At 44.6% G+C, this 24070-nt stretch overlaps 1 protein-coding gene across 2 annotated transcripts; it reads left to right on the top strand.

Moving 5' to 3' along the window:
• Positions 1–3690: 3690 nt before the first annotated feature.
• Positions 3691–22689, top strand: HMGCS2 (3-hydroxy-3-methylglutaryl-CoA synthase 2). 2 transcript variants are annotated; one of them, XM_015076192.3, is made up of 10 exons: positions 3695–3890; positions 8192–8646; positions 12116–12241; positions 12829–12993; positions 14432–14597; positions 16423–16593; positions 17882–17988; positions 18592–18717; positions 20180–20291; positions 22329–22689. In XM_015076192.3, the coding sequence occupies exons 1-9, from the start codon at positions 3787–3789 to the stop codon at positions 20284–20286; spliced, it is 1527 nt and encodes a 508-aa protein (XP_014931678.1). In that variant the 5' UTR covers positions 3695–3786; the 3' UTR covers positions 20287–20291; positions 22329–22689. The 2 variants fall into 2 exon arrangements, with proteins under 2 accessions (XP_026914060.1, XP_014931678.1); XM_027058259.2 differs by lacking the exon at positions 12829–12993 and having other exon boundaries at positions 3691–3890.
• The last annotated feature ends 1381 nt before the right edge of the window (positions 22690–24070 follow it).

The raw sequence follows: 24070 nt of genomic DNA, 5'->3' as shown, positions 1-24070 counted from the left end.
CATAATGATCAATTTATCTGAGTCTTAATATTTATCTATCATGACGCACACTTTTGACCAATCACCACTCAGCTGAAAAGCTGCAGCCCAGGAGCTGAAAATCTCACAGCAAAAATAAAATTGTTTTCACTTAGGAAGTACAGACCGTGAGTTCATTTAAGCATTTGAGATGCATCTTCCTTAAACACAACAGCCAGATGTTGTCATCTATTTCCTTCAAAACTTGGGGCGATGAATAGAAAAAAAACAATCATTTGATCGTGCTTGCAGACAATTACTTGACGAAGTGAACTAAATTCCCTTCAGGACGGAAAGCTATCACCTTGGTGGTGCTACTAATTCCCCCTGTTTGCCCTTTACTATACTCCTGGTACTTCCCCAACTTACAGGTTTTCCTTATTCCAAAAGGAAAACTTAAATATTTGGTTGAACCACATGAATTGCCACTCTTTCAGGTCAAAAATGGTGGAAGGCTGGCTCAGATTATGTGTAGGTCTAGACAGACAGCATAGATTCAAAGCCCATTTCAGCCACTTCCTAGGCCTAAAACCACAGGTGGTTATATATTTTTTCTAAACCTCGGTTTCCCCATCTGTGTATGAGATGTAATAATATTGTCAATCTCAGTTGTGAAAATTAAGTAAGACAATACACAAAAGTACCTATCATAGTACCTGGCACACAGTGATTTCTTAGCACATGCTGCCTTAACCAACAGAAAATAATTCCACCCACCTGTATGTCCAACGCTTAGAATAGTGCTTTTTTTGGTGTGTGTACCAAATAAAGTTTATACCAGATTGACTGATTTTGGTCCTCCATGTTATTACAATTGTCAGTTATGTGTCCATTATCCTATGTGAATATTTGTATATTTTGGTCTTAGAGCCTAATGTTCTTATTTAGCTCCAAATATTTTCTTAGAGAAGTGACCTGGATCACTCCAACATTTAGAGGAAGAGCAGCAAGGAGGAGTGGGTGGCAATTTGGAGGAAAAACATGGGACGTCAGGTCCTATAAGGCAAATGAAAAGAGTATTTCGAGGAAGAGGGAGTGAGAAGCCTTTCTGTGTGCTCCTGAGAAGTCTATAAGCTGAAGGTTCAGGACCAACCATTGGATTTGGCAATAACGAAGTCATTGATGACCTTGACAAAAGGAACTTCAGTGGAATTCTGGGAACAAAAGCTTAAATGGATTGATTAAAGGTAGAATGAGAGTAAGGATGTGAAGCATTGAAAATAGACAATGGCTTTTGTTATAGAATAGAGCATAGATTTGGTGGCACACTCAGTAAGACATTTAGGGTCAAGATGGAGTTTTCAAAGATGGGATTATACACGTATAAGAAAGGGAACTTGATCGGGAGGAAGAGAGGGGACAACTGCAGGACCACAGTCCTCACATAGACCAAAAGTGATACAATCAGTGCATGAGTGGATACTTCAGCCTTAAGCCAGAGCAGGGACTGTCCCTCCAGATAGGAACAGTGGGAAGGCAGAGTATTGAGTATAAAGGCAGGAGATTGCTGACTTTGCTGATGGAAGTCAGGTAGTTCTCTTCTGATTGTTTCTATTTTCTTAGTGAAATAGGGGTCAAAGTAATCAGCTGAGAATGAGCGGAGGATAAGGGTTGCATACAGAAGAGGAAGTGTGACTGGCTCTGTTGGGAGTAGGGGAGCCAATGGATTAGGAAAATGTAGTGGAATTGCGAGGCATGCCGGGAGCCCATCTGAGATGTGTGATTGTAAATGTAAAGCTAATGAGTCAGTACAATATTGAGTTTTTCTTCAGCCATAGTTAGCTGCTCAGATACAGGCATAGATTAGACCAAGCATGGGTTTCACCAAAGTCAATGGTTTGCTTGGCCAGTCTGACAGAGAGAGTACATGGCAAGGGGTGTGTGCAAGAGACTCTTTATGGTGATGCACCACAGGTAATCTGAGCTGCAGAAAGAGAGAAAAGAAGTGATTTAGAGGTATGATAAATGGCAAAAAGATGGAGTAGCCAATGGTGGTCCCAGTGGGAGAAGAATGTGGCGGTTCTTTAAAAGTGAGCTGGGAAGATACGGTTTCTAATATGGTTATTAGAAATTAAGCTCCATGAAATTAAAATTTAGGATGTAATATGGATACTGTACTGATATGGTCAGGAGTATGAGTGCACAGTGGGAGGGCTAAAGGCATGTGGAGGACAATGTCATAGAAGTGGGAACTTAAGTGAAAAGTTGGAGTGGATTACCTAGGCTGACATCTTCATGAATGTTGAGAGAATTGATGTGGACAGGCAGGCAGTGATCCATGTGGTTCAATCCTCATGAACGAGGGGAGTGGAGCAAGATTGTCAGTTGACTTCAAGAAGGAAGGGTGTGGGCTTGAAGAAAGTGGGGCTTTTGAGAGGAGGGAGAGGAAAAATTCTCTGGAAGTATCAATGCAGAGCAAAGAGGACATGTGCCTTATTCTGAGCACTGTGGTACCTAGAGTAACGGAGGCAGGGGGGTGGATATGACTGGGCTGGCAAAGAGCCCAACCACCATTTGAAAACTGTAGGTTGAGACAGAGCAAGAAACAAAGGTCATTTTCAGAAGAGAAATTGGAAATAAAGAATTTTGATTGATGACAGAACTTTGCCAAAGGCTGAGTGTTGGGGCACGGGTAACAGAGTGAGTGGGGAGATCGGGTTAGGGCAGTAACGCACCAAGGTGTATGGAGGCAAGAATCTAAACATTGATGGAAGACCCAGGAGACTTAGACTTCTGGAAGGTCTCTGTCTGTAGGGAAATGAAGTCACCTCTGATTCCTCTAAAACAAGAACCACTCTGGCTCTTCTCCATGCCTTCCACAGAGTCGAGTTAGGGAAGTTCACTGAGTGAACCAGTGAATGAATGCATGACCTTTGTAAAATACAAGGAAAGACTGGTGCCATGAGAGAGGGGTGGAGGGAACAATTCACTGCAAGGTCAGATGGCAGGAGCCTTTTTATGGAGAAGTAGAAGAGTAGAGTGGAAAGACCAGAATCGGGAGTCAAAAGGCACAGTTGAGTCCCTAATCTGTCACTTAGGTCTTGGGGAAAGTCATGTCATCTGACTAAATATCACTGGCCTCATCTGTAAAGTGGGCCTTTCCTGGGGAGCCCCTTTGGGGGTCCCATACTTCTATGGCAACATCTCTTGAAGTTGACTTGAAAATTGTGTAGAGCTATACACGTGCAAGAGTGATGGTAAAGAGAGGAGAGGTAGAGCTGAGTCCACATCCTCTACTCCCAGCCCTTTGCCTGTATGCCAACATCCACTCCCAACTACTATTAGAACATTCATCCTTTTGGTTTTGAAAGATGTCCCTCATTATGCATAACATATTAAAATAATAACTGCTAACTCCACAGAGAGCATTCTGGAACAATAAGCAAGAATAGCTCAGATGAGAAGCCAGGGTCCAAGACAGGCCAGGTGGTGTTACCTCAGGATGTGCGGCAAGGACCATCACAGCCCCATGACGTGGCTGGCTATAAATAAGGCTGAGAAAGGAGGGATCAGAGCCATCCACCCCCACACATGCCCAGGCTCAGGGCAGCTACATACAAGTTGGAGAGATGATGTTTGTCTTCGACTCTCCCATGTTCTGAGTGAGAACTTTGGCCCAGTTTTAGAAGCCAAATGAGCCTTGATAAGCAGGGGTGGGTGGGGCTTCCAGAGGCAGGAATCTCAGAGTTCTATAAAGCCTAATGGGGCACCTCTCGGTAACTCTCCCAAGGACTGTGAATTGCTGGCTTTCTGCTTATTTCTCTGGAAATGCAACGGCTGTTGACTTCAGTGAAGCGGGTCTTGCAAGTGAAGAAAGCAATGCAGGAAGCCTCGCTCTCACCTGCTAGCCTTCTCCCAGGAGCCCACCAAAGGTGAGTCACATTGTTCCCAGGGACTGTGCAGGCCACTCTTTGAGAAGGGTCGTGGTACCAGTAAAAGATGGGCAGAGGGCTGCCTTGAGGAAAAGCTCGGTAGAATCCCAGTGAAAAGCAGGCAAGGCTTGTGCACAGCCTTAGATAGGCAAGTTAACCCCTTAGGGTCTCAGCTACCTTCTCTCTAAACAGGTGGTCCCTCAGCTGCAGAGCTCCGGGATCCCGAACCTCTGATACCTGTTGTTCACAGATGATGACATCTTTCACTCCCCCAGCTGCACAAAGCAGTGGAAATATCAGTACCAGGGACCCCCCATCATTCTCTTCTCCACCACTGTTTCCACCTTTACCCTGAGCTCCTGCCAAGACCCACAGCATTCTGTGCCAACTGCAGTGTTAGTCACACCCGCTGCCTCAATCACTGCAGCAAGGTTCCCAATGGACTGGGGATCAGAAGCATGTTTCACTGCTCTCGGATTTCATGAGAAGAGGAAATGGGATGTAAAGATAAGTGTGTGTGTGTGCGCGCATGCGCAGCGGGTTGCGCACAGAAGCACACACGCATACCTTTTATTTGTAAACACTCCTCCGCTTTGGCCCATGTGCTTGGAGCCTACCAGCATTGGTAGTAAAATAACTACAGCTAGCACCTCGGGACCCACTGCGCCGTGGGACTAGCCCATTCCTCCCACACTGCATTCCATGAATACTTAGAAAAATGACTATGATCTAGTGTCTTCCCTTGCCTGGGACCCAGGGAACCTGGCTGTACGAATGTGTAGAGAAGGGCTGATGCTCCTTAAGCTTCTTATTCTCTTACTGATTCTCTGCCATTGTCCACATTCTCCCCCACCCTTTTTAGACAAGTCTAATGTCCCAGCTCAGCATTTAACCTGTTTTTGTATTTGTGAGGAAGGGATTGACCTGGGTGTGCTTGTTTTAATAAGCAACAGTGGGCTTCCTAGAAAGAGACAAACCTCAGAGCTCAACCAACCTGCCTCTCTTTCTGGCATCCTTGGTTCACACTTGGGATCTTTGTTCACATTTCCTTTTTCTGATGTACTCATAGCTCATCCCATTTTCTGTGGCCTGGATGAGCATTAAGCATCCAACTCTTGATCTCAGTCAGCCCAGGTCTGGGTCTCAGAGTCTTGACTTCAAGCCCTGCATTGGGCTCTGCACTGGGCATGAAGCCTACTTTAAAAAAAGCAACCAAACAAACAAAAAACCCAATCTTCTTTATGGGTCTCTCTGTATTTCTGTCCCTTCCACAACACCAGCTCAAAATCTAACCCAAGAACTGCTCCCATCTTAGCTTATGCTTCACTGCCTGTTAAGGAAGAATCGTGCCTTCCACTTGATGGTCCCCACCTGCTTTTCTCCTGTGCTGTGTTCCTAATCCCCTCCACTCTCCACTCCACAGGAGGGGACTGTGTTCAGTCAGCCTCCACTGTGACTGCCGTCCCACCGCCCCCCACCTCCAGTTCTTCATCAGCAGAAGCTCCACTCATCCATCAAGGTTTATCTCCAATGTAGCCTCTTCCACAAAATGTTTCCTGAGCCTTCTACCCATAAGAAATCTCTGCTTCCTCCAAACTCCTGTGGGATTCTGCCTATATCTCTTTTGAGGCCCTTATCACATTCTAACTCTCCGTTGGGGTGTGCATGTATATATGTATGTTTTCGTCTATTCCTCCCACTGGTCAAGGAAGTCCTCAAGAATCTTGACCTCCTCCATGGGGCGCCTGGGTGGCTCAGTCAGTTAATTGTCCGACTTCAGCTCGGGTCATGATCTCACGGTCTGTGAGTTCTAGCCCTGCGTTGGGCTCTGTGCTGACAGCTCAGAGCCTGGAGCCTGCTTCGGATTCTGTGTCTCCCTCTCTCTCTGCCCCTCCCCTGTTCATGCTCTGTCTCTCTCTGTCTCAAAGATAAATAAAAGCATTTAAAAAAATTAAAAAAAAAGAATCTTGACCTCCTCTTGTTTTTTGCCTTTCCTTTCTACCTCTACAGCCTCTCCTTAGCACAGTGCCTGACATATAATAGTGAATTTTGGAACACAAGAGAAGGAGGAGAGATGGAATAAAGAAATAAAAGCTTAATGCATATTCTTGAACCAAGCAACCTCCTCAGAACAAAACCAGTTTTAAATGAAATAAAGTGATTACTCTCTGGAGAAAATGCAAGATTAAAAGGGCCCTCTTAACTCCAGTGGTCTGATGTTTCTGGAAGCCTCTACATGTTAACTTTTCTTCAAGGCTCTGGAATCCATTTCCAGAAATAGCTCCCTACTAAGATCATTACAAAAGCTACCAAGTGGCTGATTCTTGGAACCTTTCCTTGAAAGCTGAGATTTCTAATTGGAAAGAGAGGGAGGAAGGGAGCTTAGAGAAGGAAGAATGAAAACAAGTCTGAGGGGAAAGCTAGCCAAGCACAAGACCAGTGCTGGCTAACCATTAGCTCCAACGTACTAGGGAAGATACTCCACAAATATTTGATAGTACAAACTCCAATTATTTGGGAGGAACACCAAATAAATAGGGTAGATAACTAAATTCCAAACCTCTCTTGTCAGAAATGGATGAACATTTATACTTTGCCTCACTGTTTTGTGATCCTGTGACCCACTTTGCCTCACAGCACTTCAAAGTGACCTTTCTGATGGGAGAACTGGGGTTTACCAGAAGCCCAGAATCCTCAAGATGATTGACAAATGCACTCAACCTGAGCTACAGTTCTGGCGGCATACAGCTAAATGTATAAGCCTGTGGAGCCATTCTGCCCCTCACCATGGTCAGGAATTCTGTAGCCAGATATGAGTCAAAGGACCCTAGTGGCCCTCGTGAGTGCCTTGGTGACACCCAAGGTGGTGAAAGGACAGGGTATTTCTAACACATGAGTAACTATGAAGGTACTCTGAGCACATCACTTCACCAATGTATGCCATGATTTGACCATCTGTAAAAGGAAGAATATCACTAAATTTACCAGATTTCAGGTACTTTCGTGTGTGAATAGATGGAGGTGGACCTGGTGGGCTCTGTACTTGTAGCTGGAAGGAGAAACTCCAGAATTTCACCAGGGATATCAGCAGTCAGGATTAAAGCAAGGTGGGTAGGTCCAGGAAAGAAACAGATTATCTCTTCCCTCTTCCACTGTCTCCTTCCCCATTTCCTCTCTGTTCCATTTAGAATTATTCTCTCTGTCTTCCATATTCTCACAGCATTTGCTTCTTACACTATGTATTTAGCTGTAAAATGCCTGCCTCTTCCATTAGACTGTGCTCTCTTGGTGGGCACAAAGGATGTCGTCTTCACTACTGGGCATCAAGAACAGTGTGTGGGATGTGCTCAGTAAATACTGGGAGGCCCAATCAGGAAAAGCAGAGAGGATGGAATCAAGCATCAAAGTGCCTTAAAAAGTAGAAAAACAATAAGTGTGTTCTTGTGAAGTAAAAAGAAAGAAGAAGGAGGAAGGAGGTTAATGAGAGGGGCACCTTAAAAATGAATGAGATTTTTAAAATTATATCCTATGGGGTTTATAACATGTGTAGAAGTAAACCATATCACAATAATAGCTCAAAGGGAGGGAGAGGATAAATGAAGTTAAACTAAAGTATGGTTTTTCACTGTTCAGAAAGTAGAAGTATTAATTTAAGTTAGAGTACAATAAACCAAGCATGTATATTGTAATCTCTCTGAGGTCATTGCTAAACGGAAAAGAGGGGATAAAATGGAATAATAATAAATACTTGCTTAATCCAAAAGAATACAGGAAAGAAGAAATAAAGAAACAAAGTCCATATGAGAGAAATGGAAATAAATAGTGAGATAATAAATTTAATCCCATCTATATTAGTCATCACAATAAATATAATTGGACTAGTTACTCCAACTAAAGCATCAATATTGTAAGACTTGTTAAAAAACAAACAAAAAAGACCTAACTATGTGCTGTTTAGAAGAGATATGTTTTGAATATAAAGACCCTAAGAAGTTAAAAGTATAAAAGGACAGCAAAAGATATACCATGCAAACAGTAATAAAATAAAAAAAAAAGAAGGCAGCTTTCTTAACATCAGGAAAAGTAGACCTTATGGAAGAAATATCACAAAGATAAAGAGGGACATCTAATAAGGATAAGAGAGTCAAATGGTTACAGAAAGATAACCATCTCAAATTTGCATTCATTTGACAACATAGCTTCAAAATGCAGGACAAATGGATGAAATAATTGCTGTGTTATATTTTGAGAAGACTGGCTGGAGACCACTTGTAAGATTTTGATTGTTATCTCCACTACAGGTTTTCTACAGTTCCTGCTGTCCCCTTGGCCAAAACAGATACTTGGCCAGAGAATGTGGGGATCCTTGCCTTGGAGGTCTATTTCCCAGCCCAATATGTGGACCAAACAGACCTGGAGAAATATAACAATGTGGAAGCAGGGAGGTACACAGTGGGCTTGGGCCAAACCCATATGGGCTTCTGCTCAGTCCAGGAGGACATCAACTCCCTGTGCCTGACGGTGGTACAGCAGCTGATGGAACGCACGCAGCTCCCGTGGGACTCTGTGGGCAGGCTGGAAGTGGGCACTGAGACCATCATCGACAAGTCCAAGGCTGTCAAAACAGTGCTCATGGAGCTCTTCCAGGATTCGGGCAACACTGACATTGAGGGCATAGATACCACCAATGCCTGCTACGGTGGCACTGCCTCCCTCTTCAATGCTGCCAACTGGGTAGAGTCCAGCTCCTGGGATGGTAGGTGCTGCCTGAGACCTTGTGTAAGACAGGAGCTGGGTTCGAGGCTGGATCCTCAGTTTTGTTTCTTCATTTCCCCAGTGGTTTCATCAGGGAATGAAGGACAACTCATTTATACAGCTGCTGCTGTCATCAACAACTACAATGATGATAACTGTTTAGACTTGTATAGCTTTATACTGTTAATTAGGCAGCATGTTCACATAGCCATTCACTTCCAACAGCCTAGGAAGTGATTTTGATGCCTAGTTTATCGGTGAAAAAATGGAGGGTCCAATATCTTACACATAGTGTGTGGCAGGGGTGAGATGCCAAACCAAACCCAATATATTTCTCTTTCTTGTAAGCTTCTCTTTAGCCTCTGAGAGACAGAAATTTGTACAAGTTTAGATGTTAAGGGGAAGACACCCTGGTAGAAATAGACCCAGAGAATCACAGGATACACTAGTACACAGAGTATTTCTTCTCTTTCTCCCTTTCCTGGTTACTAGGAAATTGTTTTTTGCTTAACATACGAACATTATCCTGTCTCTTACTTATATTTTCCCTCAATGATATATTAGAGGATGAACACCTGTTGTGATAGCAAGAAAATGTCCAAGAGAAACAGAACAAGTTGAGAGTTTGAAACCTAGCTCTGTTGATCATTGTTGACAAGTCCCTTAACCACTTTGAGCCTCAGAGTTCTTATTTGGTGACCTGCCTTGCAGGGATGGTAAAAAGACTGTAGAGGAGATCCACAGAGCTGTGAAAGAACATTTCTGTCAAGGCACTTAGTATATTTACTAAGTTGGAAACTAGAGTTTAAAACTGCAGAAACCATAATTAACATTTATTGTAAAGTCTTAATGTTGGCAGGGAACTTAAAGTTTATCTAATCAAATATTCTTTATTTAAAGAGAGGCCAAAAAGAGTTGAACTCTTTGCCTCTGATCACACAGCATGGCAGTGCAATTCACACATCCATTCAGTATTGATTCTGACTGTTCTGTGTAGCCTCACCATCAAAGGTTCCATTGACTTGGGATGTCCCAGCCCCTACATCATCAAATCTGTTCTTACAATGCTTCTCCTACTTGGCACTTATATTATTGCCTGTCCAGCAACCCCTACTTCTGTCATCACCAATATTTCCAGTCAAGCATTTAGTTGGAGAATAGAAATGAAGGGCAAGGGACACTCACCAACCTTTAACCAAAACTCAGAACCTTGTTCAGGAATATCATAAGCTTCAGGCATGTCATTTCAAATGAGTAGATTCTGCTGAGTGGCAGCATACTCCACAGGAGGGTATCCTTCTTTAACATGATGTCTTGGTCAGAGGGAGGAAAAAAAACTATTGAGATGTGAATCATTTTGTATCAAAACAAAAGCGTATTTAAACTTTAGCCTAATGGCAACCACCAAGACTAGACAAAATCAGTGTAGGTGGGATTTCTGCTTTGACCTGGCCAACGTTCCACCTGGGGTCCCTCAGATGGACAGAGATGGTTCTGGGACTTACCAGGAATTTCAGAATCACTCCAGAGAGACAGTAGGGTATGAGGGAAGGAAAAAGTCGTATAGCCTCAGATTGTCCAGCAGACTTCAATTTTTGCTCTTTTTTTTTCTTCAGTGAAAGTAATTGAAATTTATAATTAAAAAATATACACATACACAAAAGAGTGGACAGTGAAGAAAAAGTTCCCTTTCGACACCCCATTATCACTTTCCAGAATTTCACGCTAACGGTTTCTATATATTCTTCCAGAATTTTTCTATGTACTTCCAAGCATACACATAAGTATTCAGTTTTAGTTTTTAACATTGTACATATTATTCCTCATCTCCATGATGTCTTAGAGGTCATTTTATATCAATATACGTAAGGTCTACTTCATCTTTGAAAAGCCTTATAATATTCTATTGATGAATATGCCAAACTTTATTTAATTGGTCCCATATTGATAGATCTTTAGATGGTGTATTTTTTACAATTATACAAAAATGTTTTATTTTTTAATTAGAGAGAGAGAGAGAGCCTGCAAGTGGGAGAGAGGGGCAGAGGGAGACAGAGAGAATCTTAAGCAGGCTCTATGCTCAGTGTGTAACCCAATGGAGGGCTCAATCCCACAACCCTGGGATCATGACCTGAGCTGAAATCAAAGTCAGCTGCTTAACCGATTGATTGAGCCACCCAGGTGCCCTTAAAAAAATGTTTTAATAAACATTGTATAACAGCTTGTGATAATGTGGTAAGAATAAGTTCTTAGAAATGGAGTTGCTTCATATGTTGATTTGAAAGTTTAATAGAGGGGCACCTGGGTGGCTCAGTCAGTTGAACCTCTGACTCTTGATTTCAGCTCAGGTCATGATCTCACGGTTAGTGAGATTGAACCCTGTATCAGGCTCTGCGCTGACAGAGCAGAGGCTGCTTGGGATTCTCTCTCTCCCTCTCTGTCCCTCTCCCGCACACATACACACTATCTCAGAATAAATAAATAAACTTTTAAAATAAATAAATAAAAGTTCGATAGAATGTGCCAAATTGTTCTTCAAGATGTACTAAAAAATACATTCTTACAATACATATTATCAAACTTTCTAATCTTTGTCGACTTAATAGGGAAAAATAAGAATTTGTCTTTTTTTTTCATTATAAGAGAACTTCAATATTTTTTGGGATGTTCATTGGCCATTCTCCTATTACATACCTTGTTTTTTTTTATGAGACTTTTATAAATGAAAGAAAATAGCTTTTTGTTGATTTTAAATATTGTAAATATGTCCCCAGTTTGAGCTTGTTTCTTTTTTTTTTTTTATTTTTTTAATGTTTATTTATTTTTGAGAGAGACAGAGACAGAGCGTGGGGCGGGGGGCAGAGACAGAGACACAGAATCTGAAACAGGCTCCAGGCTCAGCTGTCAGCACAGAGCCTGACGCAGGGCTCAAACTCACGGACCGTGAGATCATGACCTAAGCCGAAGTCGGACACCCAACTGACTAAGCCACCCAAGCACCCCTGTCTGAGCTTGTTTCTGATAAAAAGTTTGAATTTTTAGATAGCCAAATTTAATCTTTTCTTTAACAGCTTCTAAATACTTTTTTTTATAGTTTCCAAACTATATATAAACTATATATAAAACAATATTTTTGTTGTTGGGGATGGAGTTGGGAGTTGTTTGAATTCTTAAAAGAAGGTTCTTGGGTTTCAATGAATTTGTGTTGGAATCCTGACCCTAAACCCTTATCATACTATCTATTAGCTGTGTGCTTTGGCCAAGTGACTTAAGTTCCTTGGGCCTCAATTTCTTTGTCTATAAAGAGGGAATAACTGTACCTGATATATAGGTTTATTGTGAGAGCAGGGATATTTGTTTTTGTTCACTGGTCTATCTTCATTACCTAAAATTGTGCCTGGGTCATAGAAAGCACCCCATCTACTCAAGATTTGGTAGTGATGATAATTACGTCTTGTCTCTCATTACAGGTCGCTATGCAATGGTGGTCTGTGGAGACATTGCAGTCTATCCCAGTGGTAACGCTCGTCCCACAGGTGGGGCTGGAGCCGTGGCCATGCTGGTTGGACCCAAGGCCCCTCTGGCCCTCGAGAGAGGTCTGTGATAAACTGTGGATATGTGGTACAAAGAGACTGTGCATGGCATAGTCAAATACATAGCTCCCAATCCCAAACTGGCATACTCACTATGCAGAGCTAAAGTATGGATTTGAGGATGACATTGCTTGCCTTCAAAAGGCTGTATGTACTGGGGAGCAAAGGGCAGGGAGGAAGGGAAGAGAGGGATCGGTGAGCTTTCCTCTTCTGCACAATCACACATGGGGATAATGATGCATGGAACGAGTGGCATTGATGCTGTAGATGAGGACCCTTAAGGAGCTAGACTGGCAACTGAATATGAAAGAAGATAATTGGGTATGAGGAGAAAGGTTCTCCCTTGAGACTTTTGGCATCTATTCCAGATTTTAAGCCTGTATAAGTATGGAAAGGGAAATATACATCTCATGCTATAAGAGCAACAATCTGTTCAACTTCCTTTGAATGTGTGAGGGATGTTGAGTGGGTTCAGGCTTGAGCATGGGACAGAGGAAGACCAAGAAATTATTGGCACATGGTTCCCCTATCCTCTCTGCTCTGTGGGGACTGCATTGCACAGTCCTGAATCCCTCTGTGTGCCTTGCCAGGGCTTAGGGGAACCCACATGGAGAATGTATACGACTTCTACAAACCAGATGGGGCTACAGAGTACCCAATGGTGGATGGGAAGCTCTCCATCCAGTGCTACCTACGGGCCTTGGACAGATGTTACACATTATACCGTCAAAAAATCCAGAACCAGTGGAAGCAAGGTATGGGGCTCAGAGGGTAGAAAATGGGGACTCTATTTCCATGGGGCCAAGGGTTTGTCCTAAAAGCTTAAGACAAGGTTTCTTCTCTCCTCCAAAAATGATCTCAAGAGAATTGCTTCATGTAATTCCTTTGACACCCTTTGACACCCTGTAAGTCATCGAGAGTGTAAGTACCCTTCCTTTGACACCCTTCCATGGGTCTATGCTTAAGTCCATCTGGAAGCCATCCAAATTCAAGTATGAAGTTAAATGAAAGAAAGGAAGCAATTCAGAACCAACGCCACCAGTAGGAAACCAGTGGGTGTCAGCCACCTGGGGAGGTACTGTGGTGAGTCAGAATAACCACCTCCTACTGGGGCTAGGATTTGTTTCTGTTGAAGCCAGGAGTGATTTGACTCATGATTTGTAGTTTGCTACCTCTTAAAGTCTGGTTGATGTTGAAAAATCTGACCTCTATTTTTGGTACACTAACATATTAGTGTTGAAAAATCTGACCTCTATTTTTGGTACACTAACGTATTAGTGATTTGTCTTTGGATGGTAATGTTACAAGTTAATTTTATTTTCACCTTTAGTTTCTGAGTTTTCCTGCTAAGAAAACATGTACCGCTTTTGTAATCAGAAAAGAAACAAACTTCAGCTTAAAAATACAGAGCAATCTACTTTCAAGAAAATACAAGGGTTCTTAACTGCGTACTCCTGCCCAGATAAGCATCAGTGTAGGAAAAGGCATGTACAGAAGTGCCAGAGCACGGATGCTCTAGGGGTGGCCTAAGGAGCCATTTCTTGACCCTTTCCACCATGCTGAGAGGAATGCCAGCTGCCACCGACCCCACGGGTTAAGCAGTCCACCTGGACCTCTCTACCTCCCGTCCACTATAAAATCGCTCTTGGCTAATTACTCTCACCAGCTCGGAATCCTTTTGGCATTCTAATTTTGCTCCTTAACCTCCTACGAAATTTGATTGATGCTGCTTTGACTCTCAGCACTAAATTATAAACACTCCTAAGGGCAGAGGGCACATTGCCCTCCTCCTTGGAGTGAGAGAGACAGTCTGGGGTGTAGAGTCAGAGACATCAGAACCTAAATCCAAAGTCAGCCATTTTCAAGATGGGTAATCTTGGACACATGCCCTAGCTTCATATTTTAGAGACTCTGTTTCCTCCTCTGAAAAATAGAGAAAGTAACGCAACAGTAGTTTGATTTGGAGGAATTATCTGTCAGAAAGGTTGGCAACAGTAGAGAGGAAGAAAATATTTGTTTCTCTCACTTCTTTCTTTATAAGTAAGTGCTTAGCAGAATGCTCATTAAGTGAATGAACAAATCCATGTGGGTTGCTGGAGGCTGTGAGTCCCTCAGCACACTTAGGTCGCGGGACACAGGTCTAAATGGCTCATCTGCCATGGCACATCCTTGCTTTCACATTTCCTCTTCCAGCTGGCATCGATCGGCCTTTCACTCTCGATGACTTACAGTTTATGATCTTTCACACGCCCTTCTGCAAGATGGTCCAGAAATCTCTGGCTCGCCTGATGTTCAATGACTTCCTGTCAGCCAGCAGCAACACGAAGACCAGCCTGTATAAGGGGCTGGAGGACTTCAGGTGAGTCCTCTTTGGGGGAACCTAGAGGTTCGTGAGGGCTGAGGAAAGAGGAGGTTTCTGCACGTCTAGGCAGCCATGGGGGGAGAAGGGGCAATCCTCCAACACAATACAAATGACATGGAGTCCACGAGTTATTGGGTAATGGTCTGCATAGCGCCCTCCTCCTTTTATCTCAGGGAGCACGGGGCGTTTGCCAGCACCTCGAGATCAAGTGGCTATAAGAAGCTTCAGAGAATAAGAAAAAAAGGGGAAAGGGAGTGTGGCTAAATCATTCAGTCAAGAAACATTTTTTAAAAAAATTTCTAATGTTTATTTATTTTTGAGGGAAAGGGAGACAGAGCATGAGCGGGCGAGGGGCAGAGAAAGAGGGAGACACAGAATCGGAAACAGGCTCCAGGCTCTGAGCTGTCAGCACGGAGCCTGACTCGGGGCTCGAACCCACAAACCGTGAGATCATGACCCTACCCGAAGTCCAAAACTTAACCGACGGAGCCACCCAGGTGTCCCAAGTCAAGAAAACATTTTATGAACATCAGCTATGCGTCAGGCATCATTACTAAACTCTAAGGACACCAGAATGAATGTGACTCCCTGGTCCCTGCCTTGAGGATCTCACAGAAACACCTAGAAGCAGATAATCACAGTATGGGATGGCAACTTCAAGAGCATCAGGCCTCATTCTCACTTGCCTTTGGTTTAATGTCTCACTTGTTGCCTCAATATCCTCCACCTATGAAATGGAGATAGTCTAGTTCACCCCCTTAGAAGAGTACTATTTATTGAGGCATCACTCCAAGACATTTAGAAAAGAAGACTCTTCAATATACAGTTCCCACTGGGAAGAAAATATTCCCTTTTATTCTTGGTAGCTGTTTTTTTTCAGGTTTTGGTGTATTCTACCAACACTTGCCCCTACTGCTAACCTACTGCCCCTACTAACCTCACCACTAACTAAAATATCAAAATTAGCACAAACACTGCTTCTAAGACCCATGTCTTAGATCCATGTCTTAGAAGTAGTGTTTCTGTCCCATGAAAAACAAAATTCTAATATACACCAAAGGTAATAGATTAGTGTCTTTAATATATGAAAGCCTCATCAACAATAAGATAAACACCCTGATAGAAAATGGAGAAAAAGATATGGACCAGAAATTTTCTCAAAGAAGAAAAGCACATAATCCTATTTTTCACCGTGTGCACTCAGTGGCAACAAATCTAAGTGAGTTACCATTTTCCTTACATAGCTGTTTTAAAATTTGAACACCCAGAAGTGACAAGGCTCTGGGAAGAAAGGCAACCATGGACGTGTCAACTGACACAAGGACATTGGGGAGAAATAGGAAAACACGAAGCAAAGGCCTTGAAGAGGTGCACACGTTTTGGTTCAGTAAATCCACATGTTTAAGGGAACAGGTAGCTCTTTGCTGTAGTGTTTTCACTGGGGGACAGGCGTGGGGAGAGTAGTTAAGGTAGGGCATGTTGTACCATGACTTGTTCTGCAGCCTTTAAAAATAATGTTATGGAAGATGATTTAATGTCATAGGGAAAATTAGCCAGGGAAGCATGATGAGTAGAATGCATAGCATGATTTTATTTTCCATTTAACTATATGAAAGCAGGATGTATTCCGCAAGAACAGTATGACCTAAGTGCTCTCTCTGAATGGTAGGACTCTTAGTGACATCGTTTTTCTTTGTGCTTGTCTGTATTTCCTAGTATTTTATAATAAAAACACGTGCCCCAAAGTCTTCTTTCCAGAAGCTGTTACTTCCCTCCCCTCTTATGCTGTCTCACCTGGCCTGTTTTTCTGGCCGCCTCCCAGGGGGCTAAAGCTGGAAGACACCTACACCAACAAGGACCTGGATAAGGCACTTCAAAAGGCCTCTCTGGACATGTTCAACAAGAAAACCAAGGCCTCCCTTTACCTCTCCACGCACAACGGGAATACATACACCTCATCGCTGTATGGATGTTTGGCCTCCCTTCTGTCCCAGTGAGTACTGTGTCTGGTCCCACCATCTCCCTCCCAACCCACAGTCAGAGGGGTCAACCAAGTTTGGTTCCTCTTCTAGTTCAGAAATTTGTAAGGAAGGGAAGAAAGAAGGAGAGAGAATGAAAGAAACTTGTTTCAAAAATATATGTATAGGCAGCTTTACTGTCGGTATTAAACAATGGTCTCCAACGTGATGTTGTATGATGTCAAAGGATGTGCAAGACCTGCCCGGATGCAGCAAGTATACAGGAGCACTTTTGTGCATGTTTTTATCCCATCCATTTGAAATCTCTGTACTTAGGAAGAGAGTACACAGCACTCCACTGAGTTACAGAGCACTTAACTGGTGGTTAAGAGTCAAGCTGTAGAACCTGCAACCTAGGTTCAAATACCACTTATCAGCTTTGACCTTGGAAAAATACTTAACCTCTGTGTGCCTCACTTTCCCCATCTATAGAATGTGTACACTAATAATACCTACCTTTTTGGGTTTTGATGAGTGTTAAATGTCTAAAAGAATTAAGGGCACCTCGGTGGCTTAGTCGGTTAAGCTTCTGACTTTGGCTCAGGTCATGATCTCACGGTCCAGGAGTTCGAGCCCCATGTCGGGCTCTGTGCTGACAGCTCAGAGCCTGGAGCCAGCTTCGGATTTTGTGTCTCCCTCTCTCTCTGCCCCTCCCCCGCTTGTACTCTCTCTCTCAAAAATAAATAAACATTAAAAAAAAATTTTTTTTTAAGAATTGAAACAGTAGTGTTCAGCAAGTGCTCAGATGTTATTTGGTATTTCTGTTGATATTCTATTTTGTGGGTTTTATAAGGCGATACCTGTACTATAGTACCTGCATATGACATAGGATATATATAAATGTGTATATATATATATATATGAACTCGATCAAATTATTACTGATGAGGGGATGATAAAAAAGTTACACGTGGTGAAACATTACCAGCAAACATGGAAGCCTTGAATTGGTCTGACCTCCAAACTTCCGAGTTCACTGAATTCATCTTGTCCTCATAGGTGAGAAGGAGCCCCTTTCATACCCCCAAATTCCGTTATGCTCATTGTGCCTTCGGTAGCTTGGATTTTAGTTGCTCGCCTCCCGGCAGATTTTCTTCTCTCTGGGCCTATCCCCAGGGTCTTCCAAAGGTCCCTATTTGCGTAGAGAGCCTGGAGCCCATTTCTACTTGCAAGAGGTTGACTAGATTGGGCCGATAGGTTGGTGGCTTATTTGAAGTGCACAGTATAATGCCAATACATTTCTGGGGTTTTCTTTCCCTGCAGGCACTCTGCCCAAGACTTGGCTGGCTCCAGGATTGGGGCCTTCTCTTACGGCTCTGGCTTGGCAGCGAGTTTTTTTTCATTTCGAGTGTCCCAGGATGCTTCTCCAGGTGAGTTCTATCAGGCACTTCTGGTAAGATTCATCTGGTAAAAGAAACCACGCTCTGCCTCATCACTACTGAGGCTCCTATCTTGAAAGAACGATGTTGTGATTAAAAGCCAAGGAACTCCCTGAAGGGATTTAAGCAATGGAGTAAGTTTGTCTAACTAATGTAGTTGAAACATTTGCCTGGCTCCTACTTGGACTAGACGGAAGAGAAACAAAGGCGAAAACGGGGGAACAAATCAGGTCGTTCCAGCAAATGGACAAGGCAAGAAGTAATCAATGGTCATTTGTCACAACCGGTTAAAGGGAAGTTGGTGGATTTGAGATATCCAATAAATATTTGCTGATTATTTTACGTCAGATGTGATCAGGGGTGCACACGTAAGCACTATGTGGGACATGCCTTGACTGGATGAGGGTGTTTGCTTGTATGTTTTGCTAACATTATGTTTGCTGACCTTTATCATTTCTTGACATGCTAAGCCACACACAGTACTTTCCTTCAGGGTCTGAACTTTCACAGAACCTCGCTGTCTATCGGACTCATGGTCAGCAGCAGTGATAATGACCGTGAAGTAGATTTAACAGTCTGGCCGTTGTCTCCCAGGATCCCCCCTGGAGAAGCTGGTGTCCAGTGTCTCAGACCTGCCAAAACGCCTCGCCTCCCGGAAGCGTATGTCTCCCGAGGAGTTCACAGAAATAATGGACCAAAGAGAACAATTCTACCATAAGGGTAAGAAAAAGGGCAGGAAGAGAAAGAGACAGATTTTTTTTCTCAGATTCCATGCCAGGGGCAGAGAGCTGGGGATTCATCGGAAGTCTGGACTGCAGCGGGCCAGCGCAAATATGCCTATGATATGATGGGGAGAAAATCTGTTATGTCTAAGGGTGCAAGAATTGAGTGGGGAAGCATTTGGCAGAGTAGAGAAGAGGGGGGAGGCAGCATGTAACTTCCCAGGATAGACTGTAGCTACCCACTCAAAACAGGATACGGGACAGTGTAGTCCCAAGGATACTAGATGCGTGGTCTTGAAAACTGCTATCTGTGTAACAGGTGGAAGAACCCAGACTTTGGAGCTGGATATTCCAATCTAAACTGACCTGTGACAAACATCAGCTCTTTATCTTTGGGGAAACTATTGAAATCTTACTCAGTTGTCTCATTCTAAAGTCATTACCAGCTTTGCAGGATTGCCAATTGATTAAATGAATTACTGTATATAAATAAGCTATCAACAGATATTACTATCTCTGCCTACCTGCCCCCTTTCCCTAAGAAACATTAAAAAAAAAGTATTGCCCCCCCCAAAAAAAGCAACAAAGGAAAAAAAGACAAAAGCTAAGGTTACAACTGGAAAGACCAGATGGTGGTTTAAAAAAAATTTTTTTTATGTTTATTTATTTTTGAGAGAGAGAGAGTCAGAGCACGAGCAGGGGAGGGGCAGCAAGTGAGGGAGACCCAGGCAGGCTCCAGGCTCTGAGCTGTCAGCCCAGAGCCCAATATGGGCTTGAACTCATGAGCCATGAGATCATGACCTGAGCCGAAGTCAGATGCTTAACCGACTAGCCACTCAGGCGGTGGTTTTAAAAACAGTACCAGAACAAAACATATTTTCTCAGAGACTTGGGACACATGGCTTGCAGTGTGATATGAAAAGGACACAGAATTCACAGAAATAGGAACGTTCTGGAAAACTTTAGACCTAGTAGTCTGCGTGTCTGCAACAGGGGACATGTTAGAATGAAGAAGAAAAACAAAATAAAAACAGGACCCAAGATGAATGATGACGGACAAAGAACAGAAATACTACAATGCATCAGATCCAGAGAATTTAGGGCTAGGAAGGAAGTGTCTGTTAGAAGCCAGGAAGCTCAAAGGCACACATACCTCAAGCCAGATAGCATTGACAAAAGGACATGATGAGGACTTCAATAGAGGAAGGGTGAGCTTACTGTAGGGAAAGGTCATACTCCTTGAGGAAAAGTTCTAATAGGCAAGCCAAATACTAGATTCAAGATGGCTGCTTCTGGTTCTTGCGCTGGTCCGGGGCTCTGTTGGTGGGGAGGTAACAGGTGGCCTCACAGCCCCTTGCAGCACAGCCAGGACAGCTTCACCGTGAAGGCATCCCCAGACTATTGTCTCTTCCCCACCCCCATGCAGCCTTCCCTAAGCATTGCTTCTGCTCCCTCCACAGTGAATTTCTCACCACCTGGTGACATAAGCAGTCTGTTCCCAGGCACCTGGTACCTGGAGCAAGTGGATGAGCTACATCGTCGCAAGTACGCCCGGCGACCGGTCTAAAGGTGGTGAGTGATTCTGCAGGGCTGGTGGCACAGAGCTTTTCCTCTTCAGATGCAGTTCCGATAGTGTCACCAGGCCAGACTGGATCCATAGCTCCAAGGTGATCAGAGGTGGGGAGTTTGTACCACGAGGACCACATCAAACAGTTGGGGCTCTTTGCCTTGGAAAGACTAGAGCTGGGGAAGGGCCGTGCTTGAAACTTGGGAATGTCAAAAAAAAAAAAAGGGGGGGGGGCAACTGGTTTACCCAATCTGCTCACCAGGGGAAGGTCTCCTAGAAGCTTGGCCGAAACCAAGCTAGCATCTATGAGGGAAAGCAGGCTGTGAGCCTGAGCCTGTGGGACTTGTTCTTCCAGAGGGGACAGACCAGTAACAAAGATGAGTGGCTTCAGGAAAGGTACTCACTGGTGTGTTGGGGGCAGATCCATGAAGAAACAGGGTGCTGGGGATTCTGCTGGAGCCAGAAGCTTGGGTGGACGGGAGCCTCACCATGTAGTCCTTCCTGGGGAGGAAGGGGTGAGGTGTGGAAACTCAGCAGGGGATGGGGGTGGGGAGGACAGAAGGGTTCCTGCCAGAGGGCTGCCTGAGAAGGGGGCATGGGAGACTTCTTTGGGTGTTTTTAAAAGGAAAATCAAGAATTCCGATTTAGAATCTTGTAGTTCATGGACTCAGACATCTGCCTTCGGTTTATCTTGCAAGTTGGTAAAATGGAGAATGGAAGAGAGAGAAGCAATTTCTGCAACGACCCATAAATCTCAATAAATGCAATCCCCAAACACTTCCTGTGTGTGCACGTGTATAGTTTCCCTCCTTTGGTAGATGAAGGAAGAAGGGTAAAAATGTTTGCGAAGGACAAGGTGTGGAGCAAGGGAAGAAGAGGAAGCCCGCGGGGAAAGGAGATATGCGGATAAAGCAGCAAAACCACAGGATGCAGATGTCCTCAGTTCACACAGCCTGGCCTCCCCTGTGGGGATGTGAAGTGCCAGGCGAGGTGGACAAGGGGCCTGCCGGGCCAGGCCAGCAGGGTGTGGTGGACCCACGAGCTCAGCGAGCAGGGTCACAGACTTTGGCACTGCCTTGGGGTCACTGGTTGCTGGCTTGCTTGTTTGCAGTCTGATTCTTACGGGCTAGTCAATGGCAAAGAGGAGACAGCTGCATGTGTCAAGCTAGTTCAGGCATCAGAAGGAGAGAGAGGGGGGCGCCTGGGGGGCCCAGTCGGCTAAGCGTGTGACCTTGGCTCGGGTCACAATCTCACGGTTCATGAGTTCGAGCCCCGCATCAGGCTCTGCATTGATGGTGTGGAGCCTGCTTGGGATTCTCTCTGTCTCCCTCTCTCTCTGCCTCTCCCCCACTCACTCTTGTTCTCTCTCAAAAAAATAAATTAATTAATTAAAAAAAAAAAAGAGACAGAAAAATTTGGGACTTTCAAAGGAGAGTTTCCGAATTAGGCTCCCTTCCCATCACGATCCATAAACATGATGCCTCTGAAGAGGAAAGCTGGGGCTCCTGTCATCGTCTCTCTCATGCTGATAACTCGTACAAGCGAGGAACCTACCACAATGAAATTTTAGCTGAGTTAGATTTTATGTCAGTGTGGTGCTCTGGGGAGCTCCGTCTCGTCACCATCCAGCCTTGCCAGCCTGCTCTTTTTTTATTATTATTTTTTTTAAACGTTTATTTATTTTTGAGAGAGAGACAGAGACAGAGTGCAAGTGGGAGAGGGGCAGAAAGAGAGGGAGACCCAGAATCCGAAGCAGGGTCCAGGCTCTGAGCTGTCAGCACAGCTGAACCACCCAGGCACCCCAACCAGCCCGCTCTTGCATCAGGCAGAATGTGTCCCTTGGCTCCCGTGGCACGGGGCACAGGGGAAGCTCAGGCACCTAAGCTCGGGTCTGGGTGGGCAGTGGAGCTCCCCAGACCTCAGGACCAGGTAGGAGAGCCCCTCTGCATAGCCTCACCTCAGACAAGAAACAGGTACCAGGAGCAAGGGGGGGGGATGCCCAGGATGAGAGTCTCATTGATGTGGTTCTTTTCTTTCTTTAAATTCTACAGATCCATGGAGTGGTTCCTGAGAAATCGACACCAGCAGAATTTCTGCCCATGGATCATATTTTTAAAAGCCCACTCTTAGATGGAAATGGATTGGATCGGACACAGTAGCCCCCAGAAGCACTGCCCCTGGAGGGTGAGGGGCCATCCTTAGCGCTCTTTATGCCTTTCTCTGCCACAATCACTGTCAAGGGCTTATGGTACTGCAGCGGTGTTCTGGGGAGGAGGGGTTGGAAAGAAGGCCTAGCTCACAATCGCTGCCCTCCAGAACTGTGAAAACATCCAGATAACTTTGCTCATCACAGCTTTGTGGCTGTTTGTATCATTATTAAATTTCTGTGCTGTTATAGCTTCACTCCTTTCTTAAGTTTTTCTGTCAATTTCTAAATTTTATACCGGGAACTTTTTTATTTATCTATTTTTTTACATTTATTTATCTTTGAGAGACAGAGTGTGAGTAGGAGAGGGGCAGAGAGAGAAGGAGACACAGAATTCGAAGCAGACTCCAGGCCCTGAGCTGTCAGCACAGAGCCTGATGTGGGGCGCAAACCCATGAACCGCAAGATCATGACCGGAGCTTAAGTTGGATGCTCAACCGACTGAGCCCCCCAGGTGCCCCTATATAAGCCCATATAACACAATGCAAAAGTTAGAGGGAGGGACTCGCTTATAGTTCTCGGAAACCAGCACAAAACCTGCACCAGCCAACATGCACAGAAGCCTGCTGGACCTTTGGGCTCTGCGGCCCCCAGTCTCCTCACCACACCGCTCCCCCCTCCAGCTGTAAAACTGCTAAGCACACACCTCACACCCTCCCTCTCTCCGTCCAGTTCCACTCTCTGAGAGGCTTAGGGGAAATAGCTTCTGCGCCCAGCTTCCTTCCCTGATCTAATGATGCCACCACGCAGAACAGGCTAGAAATGACTTCAAGGGCAACCAAAGCTCCTTGTTCAGGCCTTGCCAGTGTTATCTGGGGCAATAAACACAGGGCAGAGGTTAATACAGCATGCTTTTTACTCCTCCAGCCAAAAAAAAAAAAAAAGAATTTTGGTAGCTACCAGGGAATTTTTCCACCACAAGATGGTTTGTACCCCCTTGGGTTAGGGCACTGCTTTTTCTAGGGTCCTCATAAAATAGAAGTGGTTCAGGGAGGTGGGACTGAGCTGGGAGAGGTGTGAGAGGGGGACGGAGGACAAGGGGCCTTTTAGAAAGCTTCCTCAGCTGTTCCAGTGAGAAAGGGGTGCTATGAGGCAGAAAAGATGGTTTCCGTTGTTGGGGAGCAGGGCCGGCTGGCAGGGGAGGCGCTAAGGATAGCAGGGCATGGGGCCTGTGGGAATGAGATGCTGAGCCAGCCCACTTCACTGTGTGCCCAAGGCCGTTCGTGTCACAAGAGGCACCAGAAAATCTGAGATAAACCCCGATTTGAGCAGCTAACACAGCATCAGCTGACTTCCCAGCCCTCTCCGGGCGCGTGCTGAACTCCACCGGTTACACCAGCTGGGGCTATGGCTCAGCAGCCCCTCTTTGCTGAACCCTGCTGCCTGCTCCCCCTCGGCAAGCTGTTTGGGGGCCCTTAGTCTAGCTGGCAATCCTGGCAGGACAACATAAGCCTTTCCTAAGGTCTCTGGAGTGGCGTCTGTAGGCGTGGGGAAAAAACCCTACTCACCGGAGTTCTTGAGATCAGAGTTTCTGGGCCTTCCTTGCCTTCTATCCAAACGGAGCTCACTGTGGGGTCT

This window comes from Acinonyx jubatus, chromosome C1 (genome assembly GCF_027475565.1).
Source record: "Acinonyx jubatus isolate Ajub_Pintada_27869175 chromosome C1, VMU_Ajub_asm_v1.0, whole genome shotgun sequence".
In the NCBI taxonomy this organism is placed as follows: domain Eukaryota; kingdom Metazoa; phylum Chordata; class Mammalia; order Carnivora; family Felidae; genus Acinonyx; species Acinonyx jubatus.
Note: the sequence above shows the minus strand (reverse complement) of the source record. Positions and strands in the feature narration are given on the sequence as shown.